This window comes from Ambystoma mexicanum, chromosome 5q (assembly GCF_040938575.1).
Source record: "Ambystoma mexicanum isolate Mex_15411 chromosome 5q, UKY_AmexF1_1, whole genome shotgun sequence".
In the NCBI taxonomy this organism is placed as follows: domain Eukaryota; kingdom Metazoa; phylum Chordata; class Amphibia; order Caudata; family Ambystomatidae; genus Ambystoma; species Ambystoma mexicanum.
This window is the reverse complement of record NC_090933.1, coordinates 953,149,417-953,162,004: the sequence shown is the minus strand read 5'-3', so window position 1 is coordinate 953,162,004 and position 12,588 is coordinate 953,149,417. Positions and strand designations below refer to the sequence as shown.

The following is a 12,588-nucleotide window of genomic DNA, read 5'->3' as shown; positions in this document are numbered from 1 at the left end:
CTAAATCCGGTAGCAAAGACAGGTCCAACGACTGTTGAGGGCGAGGTGTTGGTGGTACAGAGGGGACCCGCACTGGAACTGGCAGCACTGGAGGAATGGGAGGAGTACCACGAAGAGGGGCCCAGGGAGGCGCCACCTGCAGGATGACCTCCTTCACTATATCCTTTAGGAACCCCTCCATCTGACGGGTACGCATGAGGAAGAGGAAGTGCTTGAAGAAGCGGTCCTCGCTAGCCGCCAGGTCCCTAGGGGCCCGGCCATCCAAGGTGCTGGCCATTTCCTCATGATCAAAGCACCTGAGGTGTGTAGCCGTAAGGCTGCGATAGATGTATCCCTGAGGAGACTAGATGCCTGTACATACAATCCGCTGCCGCTTCCAGAAGGAAGGGAACTTGTATCAGTACGCAAAGCCCATTCAATAGGCAAAAGCACGGGCGGGCCCAGAGTTGGATCCAAGATGGCCACCATTTGAAAGCCTTGCGCCATGCCCTGGCGGATGGGCGCGAAGGCCCTCAGCCACAAGAGACCTCAGGCACGGGAGGATACAGCTCGGGTCTTGCCCCCGAAGCGGAAGCGTCACCCTGAGAGATCTCTCTAGTAGGCGCTGAGCCCTAGGCCGGATGGATCGAGCCGAGGACAGACCCTTGGAGGTGGTACTCAACGATCCCTTAGCCTTTGGGGTTGAAGAAGATGACGAACTTGATTGCCCTTCCGAACACAGCTCAGCGGGGCCCATGAGCACCCCAGCCTGGGAGCCGGAAGCCTGGACGGCCTCGGGCCTGCCAGAACCTGAATTCGAGGAACCCCTATCCATCGGAACCCCGGGGAAGGAGTCGCCATGCTGTGGAGCCGTGCTCAAAGGGCCTACCTTGCCTTGATGAGAGGTCCTAGAGATGAAGTCCTTAAGGTGGAGCGGAGGAGACGTGTGGAAGATCTCCCTCCACCGCGACAACCGATTTTTCAATGCCCTTTGACTGAGAGCGCTGCAAGCCGAACATGTGTGCCAGCGGTGGTCGGGCCCCAAACATTCAAGACAGAGTGCATGGGGTCCCGAGGCCGGGAAGGAGCGGTCACATGAGGCACATCTCGTGAATCCTCCTGCAGCCGACATGCACAGGGGGAGGCAAGGAACTGAAGGGAAGTTAAATAAGATTAAAAAAACAAAACGGGGAGCAAGACGAAAACTTAACAAGTCTCCACGCTGGTTGCCACGTCCGACAAGGTCCGTGTGGAAAAAGGGACTGGGTGAGGCGCTCGAGTGTGGAGCCTCAGCGGAGGCATTCCCACGCCCGAGGTGTGCCCCAGCACGCTATACTAAATTTAAAGAGGAAGCTCAATGGCTTTGCTCCCAAAGGTTCTGGTACCGTCCCCATGTTGGGGGACGCCCAAAAGGAGGGAGGAAAAGGGACGGGACACATGAGTATGAAAATTAGTATAAATATATTTTAATGCATTCATTACATTATTGGCATTTATAAATGTGCCTTTTGCTCTGTTCTGGCAATTAAATAGTTCTTATGTTGTAGTCAGCAATGTGTTTTTCTTTACTAACGAAAGTAGTCCACAGATGTAATAGCACATCAGTTCTCAAGATCACGCAGGTCGTCTCTGACGAAATCCTATAATTTAGCCTAATCTGTTCTATCGGATCCTTATACTTTCGTGGTCAAATAAAAGGCATCCCACCTGCAACCCACAATATTACAATCATATGATGGAGCATTAGTATTCCTACTCTTCCCACATTAGTCATATCTTAGGCTTTCTTTCTGATTAGCTGCCATAGTTATACACAACACAAAAAAAGTTCATTTTGATAAACACTTCCCCAGAATTACTGATTAAATTAAGTATGAAGTTGAATTCTGCTAAATAAGTCGAATTAATTCAGGTTTCTAAAATGGAGCATGCGTACTTCACACTTGGTCGTGGCATGATCTGCATCCCCTGTATTCATGGGCATGCCACAAGAGTAACAATAACATGGCGACATGCAGCAAATGCAGGTGGGTAGGATTCCTGTAACAGTGATCCCACAATTGATGTGACAGGCCTGGCACAGACTCAGTAGGTCTCCTTTATTGCATGGTCTTCAAATTGGACGTCTTTAGCTCCCAGATTAAAAGCAGCAAGATTATAGACTACTGTAAGAATAGCACAGTCATCCCAATGTCTTCGTGGGCGATATGAATACCACTTTAGAAACGAAAAGCACGCTCCATGCGATGGCACCGGAAGAGCAACTGCATTTATAATCCGGTGTTCTGCAAAGTGTATTCAAGAGTCTTCTTTTGGTTGCTGTGGAGCAACAGAATTGGTTCTTGTGGTGACAACATTCAGAGTTGCACCATGCTTTAACTGTCCTTGCTTAGAAAGAGATTTAGCAATTGAGACAAACACCTGCATATTTACCTCCATTTAAAATATAAACATTTCACTAAAACATATCTGAATGAATACAGAGTAAAAAGGTCACACTGAAAACTAAACTTAAAAGCATGCAGCAAAGCAAGTAGCATGGTCACAAACCTCTACTTGGGTTAAACTCATTTGAGGGTATTCTACTGAAAAAAGGCAAGCAACTTGTACCCAGTTCTAGTTAGGACACATTAGAACACAGCATAGGATAGAAGCATGTTTATAGTGCAGATTAAATTGTGCATAACCATTCAAGGCACTAAATATGGAATGTAACACACATTTTTTCTATCTTAAAGGTACAAATTGCTTTGCCATTCTTCTACTGAAGAAATTAATAACTACATGTTGGAAAATGCAAAAAGGTTGTGTGTTAAATGGTGACAATGAAGCATTTAAAGAGACAGCTCCCTCTGTAAATCTAACGAAGGCTGGGTAGGACAGGGTCAATATAAATGTTTGCATGTGAATATACGCGGTCTGGCTGTGTGACATACACACACTAATGTGAGTGAAAACGCTTAAACGGCAGCATTAAGATTCCAGCTCCAAAGGTCAAGAGATACGCACAATAAGCTGCAAAGTGCCCTTTCCTCACTATCCCCAACTTTGCTGATAACATGACAAATGGCATAATACATATAATCCCTGGTATTTACATGGAGCAGTAACATGATAAATGTTCCAGAAACAATAGGAAACAGGAAAATGGTGCTGAGGTGAAAGTGTAAGGCCTCCCAAGTCCTATATTTTCATTTAGATTTTCATTCAACACACTAAGGGTCTGATTCACAAAAAGGTTTTAACGTGGGAAAGTCCCATTGCAAGCATTTTTGTAAATCAGTTCCTAGGGCACTAGGAGGGGAACCGTTTCATGCTTTAACTGAACACAGTACAGCCTCAAGCTAAGAGAGCACAAAAACATCTTAATCTTGGTCTAAATAAAACAAGACTTTGTGCTATCCGCAATCATCTCATGTACAATGTGTGTTTTGAAATGTATGTTTTAGTAAGTGGTGTTATCGTGCCATTGGACGTGTGACAATTCAACTTAAGGACGTCCGGCACCTTCAAATGTGCATTTCCAGATGCTTTTCACATAATTGGCGTCTTCGTTACCTACACCTATAGTGTTTAAATGGCGTCTTTCTAAGAGTAAGGGCCCATGCAGTGCAAATGGGCGACTTTACTCACCATCCAGCTTTGTAACGTTCAAGACAGGAGAGGGATCACTTTGCCTGGTCCAACACCAAATGTGCTGATAGAAAGACTGTGGCCTCATTCTGAGTATGCCGGTATCCTGTCGTTAGAGGCACCAGGATACTGGAATTTGGTACTTACCATTACCAGCACTCGGTCCAGCGGTATTGCCACCGGATTGCGAGTGCCGGCGGGATGGTGTAAATCTCCATTCATATAGGACTCCATGAGGGGATTTTGTGTGCGCCAGTAATGAGGGCTTTTTCGGCTGGTAGGGTGCCTGGTTTACCTCCAGTATTTAGCTGGAGGTAAATCAGGTGGCCCCACTGGCAAACCTGTAGTTAGGCGGTCCGTAAAGTGCCGGTATCCAAGGATACCAACACTTTTTTACCTGACCGCCCGACTCGGAATGAGGCCCTATGTTCTTGCTGGGGCACATAAATCACGTGACCTTACTCTATTTAGATTTCTCATTTATTTATGTATATATTTACTAGGTGTTTTTCTTCTGTTGAAACAAAATATTTAGAAGTAAGTTTCAATTTCCAATTCAAGTAACTTAACTTTGAGCGACACAGTGAAAATAGCACCCTCTTCCATGGCGAATGGGTTGAAACACATTTTGTATAGGCGCATTATAAAAACCCAATAAATAAAAATAAATAAAATATTGCAGTTGCTGTTGGGAGAATTTTTAGAATAGCACAATGATGAGGAACACGGCTAAATTAGAGATGGTAGCTGGTCAATAATGCCCAGAAAAACGACTTTATGACTTCAGGAACAGGCTAGTGTGAGTGGGCACGAATGATAAAGGAGCAAGTAGGGAACAAGGTACATTTGTTGGCGTTGGTTGGCCCATGACATCAACGAAACACTTTGGGACTACAGCTCTCACTCAGACAGCTATACCCTAAAATGCTTTGAATGGGGGATTAAACCTTCTTTTAGAGCTTCAATAAAATTGAAAGACCCCATGGACTGAGCGCACTTACTGTGCAGGGAGTGCAACAGCACAGATTCCTGGGACCCTAGCCTTTTACAGAATCCAGAAATGTTATACTCGACCATACACCAAAGAGGGATCTAATAGGTATGGCCCCTTGACATTGCTACATCATCACTGACATTTCTCTATCCTTAACACACCTCTCAAAGAGTGGACGTTTAAGCAAGTGAGCAGTTTATCCTGGCTCACCCCTGGCACTCATTCTTCTATCATGAAAAGACATGTTTTATTCTATGCATCAATGCAGTTTGTAAGAGAAAAGGGCTGATGCACAATTAAACTTTAAAACCACAATTTTCAAAAAACGAACACAACGTCCGAAAATAGGATGAACCATCTTAGAACATTGGCTCCATTGATTCACGTGGGTACAATGAACTTTAAAACGTGGGGAATTTTCTATTTGAAATGTTGTTTGGCTCGCTCAACAAGTTAGGTATTTACCAGACATTCCAAAGAAATACACCATGCCCTTGACAAACACAAGATAGCAGAAAGATCACTTCCAATAAGGCTACATTATAAGTACATGAAAGTGATGGTCTATATTTGTACTACTATTCAACTATTCAGTGTCACTTTTGTATTTTAGTACAAGGTTAATATGTATGTGCATATTTATTGCAAAAAGTAGACGAAAAATGGCAGGTCACTAAACTATGGTCCTTTCAAGAGGTTTGTTGCCCCATTAATAGGAGAACCAAGTTAGACTGGTTTGTATATGTCCCACGTACTTCGGCATTATAGAACTGTAACACTTACTAGCCTTTATAAAAAATGGTATATAACGTGACCAGTTGCTTTTAGCTTCCCATTGGTCGAAAAGCTTAATCCCGTGAATGATGCCTTGTACATTATATGTGGCTTGCAATATATATATATATATATATATATATAGAATATATATATTCGCATGAGGAATAATTGGCTTTCTGTGGTTATCTTTGCTGATCAGTTTCTGAACCAGTATGTGCTGTCACTAGAGCGCTTACGGATGTGCTTGTTTATATATATATCGCCATCTTTTATTCACTAGCCCTCCTGTAATCTGTGCAAGTTTAGATGTAAAAGTAAGGTGTAGAACTGAATGTGATGTCAGCTGTCTCTTTAAATTAAATTGTTATAATCATGCAGAATTCTGCAAGCTGCTTAAAAGATGATATGTTAGTTGTTAGTATGATTTAAAACAACACACCAAAACAAAATTGGAAACCGAGCAAATGTTCCTTTTGTGCATTTTCCAAACTAAAATAAAATTAGAACAACGAAAACATTTGTTTCTAACAGGCAGACAAGGCCTTTACCTGAACCCTAGGAACAAAAGGCGGCGTTCTTCTATTAAGGCTTTGGCTCTGGTAGGCAAAATTAAACAAAGAAAAAAAGCAATAAAACAAAACTAAAAAGGACATCACGCTGGAACTGAAAAAAAACACAAAGTGAAAAGAAAGACACAAAAACCTCTAACACCAATGTCACAGATATAAAATTAACTAATAATGTCATGTTCTTATTAAACATACAAAGATAAATGGAATGGTAAGATAAGAAACTGTGTTAACAATTCTGATGTATAATAAATATTGCATTTAAGAGGAATCTAAACACTGAATAATGAGCATGTATGGTTCACAATGTGAGTAAAAAAGCAATATAAGGAACAACCTTGACAAGTTACTATGTAAAAACATATTTAGTAGAGTGTTTAAAATCAAATGTTTTGCATCGTTGAATACTGACGGGACCTCTGACAGTCCCCGGAGGCAAAGAGTCAGGTTGTTATCCAAAACAAACATGCACAAGATACATTTACATATGGTGGATTTTTACATGTTCAGACGCTAGACAGGCGTTTGTGGCTCTCGAAGACTAGAGTGGGGCACTCTGAATAGTATGTGTTTATGCAGCTGGAAACCTTGGAACATGAGGAAACTGGTTTGCATTTTGACTGGTGCAAAATGTCAAAGTAAAGGACATGAACAGTATATTTCAATTCTATGTCCAGACTGGACGTGAGCATTATGCTTCAACTTCTTTATTGTTATACCTCTTACACCTCAGCAGTTTTAAATCTTTCAACTTTCTCATAATATATATATATATATAATTTCTTTCTCCAAAAAATAACATAATGGAACTACAGGTCCCTACCAGTCCTCTCTGTTCTGTAGTCCCTTCCTTCACTTCTTCTACCTCCCTGGACCGAGCACCTCAGTTCTTGCCTGGGTCCCTTCCTCTTCTTTTTCTGCTCTTAACAGCGACAGCTGCAATCTAATCTCCAGAGAATTCAATGTTCGATTTTATAGTGGTCGTGGGTAGGCCTCGCCGTAATGATGACGCACTCCAAATCAAAACACCAACACGTAGCGTGTGCATTCACAACCTTCCTTATTCAAACTCTACATAACTCTGCCCCTCCCCACCTCCCCCAGCCCGTCACTTCCCTTCCCCTGCGTCACTTCCCTTATTCCAACCAACCCGCCTCCCTGTGTCCATGGAGACATCAACATGACATCTCCCCCCATTTTAAACAGTCACCAGACCTTCACATCAGGTGGTCGTCTGGTGGGGCTTGCTAACCCATCTCTTCTGTTCCGAGCCCGATGCAGACGTGAGCTGATGGGCTCTGGAGGACTTCCGCTGGCTTCGCAGGACACAGGACTTTCTTGGCCAGAGTCCTCTCTGTCTCCCTGATCTCCTTGATATGGATCATCGGAGGCGTAGTCAATGGGGGCAACCACTCGCCCACTTAGTCGTTATGACCCTAACAATGGGATTCCCTTGAAGTGGGATGAATTTCAGGTGATGGGACCTCCCGTGTGTTGCGCTGTGATCATCAATCCCTTCTTGTGAGTGACTAGTAAAGGCTTCTCCTGGAAGATGGACGTGTGCTTGTGAGTCTGTGGTTGTTTTACAGCTACGTCTCCCACCTCGAACTGGGGCACCCGCGCTCTCTGTGCAGGTCCGCATATGCTCTCATGCGTTCCTTTGCGGCATCATCTCATTCCCTCATTTCCCTATCCAGGTCAGGCGAGTTGTCGGCCTTCTTGGCTTGTGGGATTCTTGTTTGGATGTCTCTCCCAAACATCACTTCAGCTGGTGTTTTCCCGCTGGTGCTATGGGGAGTGCCCCTATAGTCCCTCATCAGTTGGTTCAATGCTTGTTCATATGGCTGCCCAGTGAGTTTGGCTATTTGGAGCGCTCTTTTCAAGTTGGCCATGAAGCGTTCTATCATTCCATTTGCCTGAGGCCATAAGGGAGTTACCTTACAATGGTGAAATCCCATGTAGTTTGCAAATTGTGTGAACTGCTGTCCATTGAATGGTGGTCCATTGTCCGTTTTGAGCACTCTTGGAATCCCATAGGCGGAAAAGATGCAATCTAGCAAAGGTATGACGTGATGGGCTGCCGTCGATATTAGTTGGGCCTCCGGGTACCGGGAGTATTCTTTCATTACTGCTAGTACATACTTTCCTCCTTCGATGGGCCCGAAGAAATCGGCCGCCACAGCTTCCCAGAGCTCAGACATGTTCAAGGGCTCCGGGTGTCTGCACGTGGGGCATGACTTCAGGGTTTCCTCTACCATGGAGTCCATGTTGGGGAACCAGACTTTCTGGCGAAGCATGCGCTTGGTTGACACCATTTCCCTGTGATTTTCATGGGCGAGCTCAATGACTTTCGCCCGTAGGGACGCTGGAATCACTAGCTTGCAGTCCTTCAGAAGGAGGTGATCATCTGAGAACGCTAGTTCGTCTTTCACCTGGATTAGGTGTTCTACCACTGTGTGCACCGGGTCTCCCGCGGCTCTCCCTCTTGCTCTCTCTGGCCCTTTTCCACACGCCAGAGTTGAGTCCCTCGCAAATGATTTGTCAAGCATTGTCATTTTCCGTTTCTCGAGCTATCATTTCAGGATTTATTGCCTTCGGGGTGGTTTGATATATGAGGTATCGAAGGTACCGGTCTGCAACTGAGGATTCTGGTGTGCACCCATCCAGGGGCCTTCTGGAAAGAAAGTCTGCAGGGTTTTCCCCTTTCCCTGGCCGATGAAGGCGTAGTCCTGCAGTCGTAGCCACCATCTGGCTATTCGGGGTGGCACCTTTGCCTGTGGATTGCCATATAAGAATAGGAGAGCTTGGTGGCTGGGCAGACGCCGTCATGGGGTATTCAAACCCGCATTTGTAGCAAAATAGCTCTTCCTACCTCCTCTCTAGTTGGAGTCTATGAATGTTTTCACCTGGTGTGGGGTTGTTAAAGCTCTCCACCTGTAAGTCTATGGCCCTCTCGGCTCGGGCCAGTGCTAGTATCTCGTCCAGTGTGCATGCTTTCTGCAGTAGTTTCCTCCTAAATGTCTGAGACTCACACCCTGCTATCATCTGTGATCATAGTGCCTCTGTGTTGGAATAGTTGGCAAAGTCACACTGCTTCATTTGTGTGCCTAATCGCATTACAGAGGCGTCCATGATTTCCCCTTTGATTTGCTTGCTGCTGTGAAAGAGATGCCTCTCATAGTCCACATTGGAGTGTGGGGTGAAGTATGCTGCCAAGGCGTCATTCAGGTCTTGAATGGAGTTGATGGAGTCGGGAGACATCTCATCGATGATGTCACGTGTGGCGGAGACCACTGCCAGTTTCAGAAGACATATTTGTCGTCCATCAGCTATGGGCCCTGTGGCCCCCATGTATAGATCAAAGTCTCTTATCCACCTAGTCCACCTGGGACCCATGTTGCTGGTGACGGTAACATCAAATGCGCCTGGCATCTAGGCTGCTAGCGTGTCCGGCAGTCTATGTGGGGCCTGATCTAGCGCCCGTGGGCCTTGCGCTGGTGGTCCTTGACCCAAGGCCTGCGCACAGTGTCCGTGTGCTCACTATAAATTCAGGATGACCCCTTCACTGGTCCCTTTCCCTGAGGTCCTTGTGTGGATAGGGGATGCCTTTTATGTCTGAGAGCATCAGCGGGCTCCCCTCTTGATGGGATGGGCACCTTCCCAGACACAAGCACCATCCGATGAGAATGTCAAAATCAGTGGGGCCTACTGACCCTGGGCGCATCCGCCGTTGTGGGCCTCACTTGCCACTCACCATGCGTGTATTCTGGCCCTCTGCCGTCGTTCAGGGTATGGGCTGCCTCGATTCGGTGTGTGCAGCTGCACCTAATCACTGCCATGGCCCGGGTATGAGGACGCAGCTTCCCTGCTGTGCGCCGACACTCACCGCTGCAGCCCGGGTCGGCTCTTTGTCCTCCTCTAGTCAGACAAACAGCCCCACCGTGCTGTATTCCGGCATCGGTGCTGGTGAGCGGTGCCTCCAGGCGACCGCTTGTGTCTCCATTCTCACACGCTGTGCGCCGGCTTCAAGGCCGCCCACCTCGTCGCCAGTGTTGTGGTCATGGGTAGGCCTCGCCGGAATGATGATGCACTCCAAATCAAACACCAACACGGAGCGTGTGCATTCACAACCTTCTTTATTCAAACTCTACATAACTATGCCCCTACCCCGCCTCCCCAGCCCGTCACTTCCCTTCCCCTGCGTCACTTCCCTTATTCCAACCCCCCGCCTCACCCTGCGTCTCTTTAAAATAATCAAGACTCCCTGAGTTGTAAGCCTGGGAAATCTTCACTATACAGTGCTTTTACAGCAGCATTTAAAAATGTAACATTCAAATGAAAATCAGCAAGGGTCCAATCGTTTTAACTGGGCTACATTTACCAGATGATATCCGACTTTTCTATATTTGTTCCACAAAACATACATGTTTTAAATTGCAAATTACCCATATGAGGCTTTTTTTTCTATGAAATGTTTTATTGCAAACAGATAATCAGAATTTAATCTTATGGTAATAGGACAAAAAAAATGATTTAAATCGATTGATCTATAAAACATGAAACCCAAATAAATGGTGATGATAGTTTAATGCTCTCAACATCTACTATTCTATTTGGAAGTAAAAAGCAACCAATATGTAAAATGTATTCAGCAATAAGAGAGTCTCTGGGTGACTTATCTACTAGAATTAAAGTTCCCATAGAAACAAATTAAATTTGAAAAGTTCATATGCAAAGCAACACCTTTTTGAATTAATCCATGTCATGAGCATAGCCATTAGACTCCCCAATCCATAATAAACAACTGAATATCTGGTTATAAGAATATGATCATTTGTATTCCTTTATAGCATTTCACGTCAGATACCTTGCATTTTTAAGCATTGTTACAACTGTGATGAATCAGCAATGATTCCCCCAGAAAACGTAGCCTGGGGCCCTTCTCATGTGGCCAGGGAAAGGCAGACACTTTCTGATCCCGACCCTGGGGGTGGTGTCCAGCAGGACAATCCCATGCCGGGGAAGCGGCTCAGGAGGAATGGGAAACTCCCTTTTTTAACTTTCCCCGAAGCCTCAGTCTTCTTATGGCTTATTGCAGAACCACAGAAAAAGGAAAACCACAATTTTCCCTTAAGGACTTCAAGTCCCAGAATTCCCTGAGTACTGTGGCGCGGAAGAGGGCTGAACAGGCACTAGGAGGCAGGATTGGTAAATTCATTAGTGTAGATGACCCACACGTGAGGGAGACTGAGAGGCTTAAAAGGCCCCCTCAGGTGCAGGCCAAGGAGAAGGAGCTTTCTCTGCTAGTGAAGAGCAGAGGAAGTCAGAAGCAGAAAACATGTGGTTCGAGTTGGGAGCCCAGACAGAAGCTGGATGAAGGAGAGGACACCGGAACCATTGTAGGCCAGATTCCAGCTGCCGGTCCTGAGAAAATCTGTATACCCAGAAATCTGAAGTGCAGAGGTCACGCATCGGGCAGCATACAGAAGGAGGGCTTTGCATTTTGTGACCCCTTCTACAGAGGCTGCGCAGTGGGAAGCGTGCAGGAGGCTGTTTAGGGGGCTGGCATGCACATGTATGCCTCTGGCGTGCACCAGAGGGTCTCTGGAGCAAGTGGCACTCTGATTGGAGGTGGCGCAGACAAAGGCAGGATTACCAGAGAAGTTTGCAGTGGCATGAAGAGCCGGAGCAGCAGAAGTGCTGTGGAGTGCGAGGGGAACAGAGGCGCACATCTAGACCGTTGTGTGATCGCGGAGCACTCTGTCCCTGCTCGCAGGTGGGAAGCAGGTGTGTGAGTGAGAGGTACTCGCGTAGTAGTAGAACGAGTGCATAGCTGGACATTAGATTGGGTGAGGAGCGGGGGTGAACTTGTTTTATGTAAAATTGAGGAGAATTTTAGAATTTACATTTTATAGTGTGCTAATTGAAGTGTTTTAGAAGCCTAATTTTAACAAGTAATTAAAAGTGTATTTTAGAATATTTTACAACATATTGGAAGCTTTTAAATATTAGAATTGCCACGTTTTGATTTTGCAGACCTAGCGGCAGTTCTTACACTTTTAAGAGAACTAACGACGTTTAGAAGCTACAAGCTACTAGGCTAATCACGAGCCGTACGAGCCGCGAACTACATTACCCATGATACTTGTAGTTCGCGACCGTACTTAATTTCACATTAGTCGCGTAAGCGCCGTTTTACTCCAGGAGTGCTCTGCCCTGCCCGTGCTCTTTACCTCTCGGCTTCTTCACTCGCCTTAGTTTCATGTTTTCTGGTGTTGAGTTAGGATGCCAGGAGCACACGATGAGCTGATGGAGATAATTCAGGTAAAGGAGACTGCAGGGAACCAGGCATTTAATGAGTAGGAAATGGGGGAAAGTGTTGACACTTCACCTGGGCTGTGCCAGAGGCTGAAAGTCGGCCTGCTGAACACAAGGTCTATGGTGAAACACGCAGACAATTTACATGATCTGATCTGAAACACTATGATACTTTTTGCATTACGGAAACATGGCTGAAAGATCCCACAGGACCCACATACACTTCAGCAGTGCCGGAGGGCTACACCATATATAACACAAATACAGAATCAGGTCAAGGGGGTGGGGTGGCCATTATAGCTTGAGAAGAGCTGAAGC

The 12,588-nt window shown here is 45.6% G+C and overlaps 1 protein-coding gene across 13 annotated transcripts in view; it reads right to left on the bottom strand.

The window, feature by feature from the left end:
* The window catches only part of RIMS2 (regulating synaptic membrane exocytosis 2), a 2,919,733-nt gene that overhangs the window by 1,090,781 nt on the left and 1,816,364 nt on the right, over positions 1 to 12,588 (bottom strand). For 8 of the 13 annotated variants that reach the window (XM_069621474.1, XM_069621475.1, XM_069621484.1 and 5 more), the window contains one exon: positions 5,932 to 5,979. The exons of the other annotated variants lie outside the window; for them this stretch is intronic. In XM_069621474.1, coding sequence (XP_069477575.1) covers positions 5,932 to 5,979 — 48 coding nt within the window. The remainder of the gene's footprint in view (positions 1 to 5,931; positions 5,980 to 12,588) is intronic. 13 annotated transcript variants of the gene reach the window in all.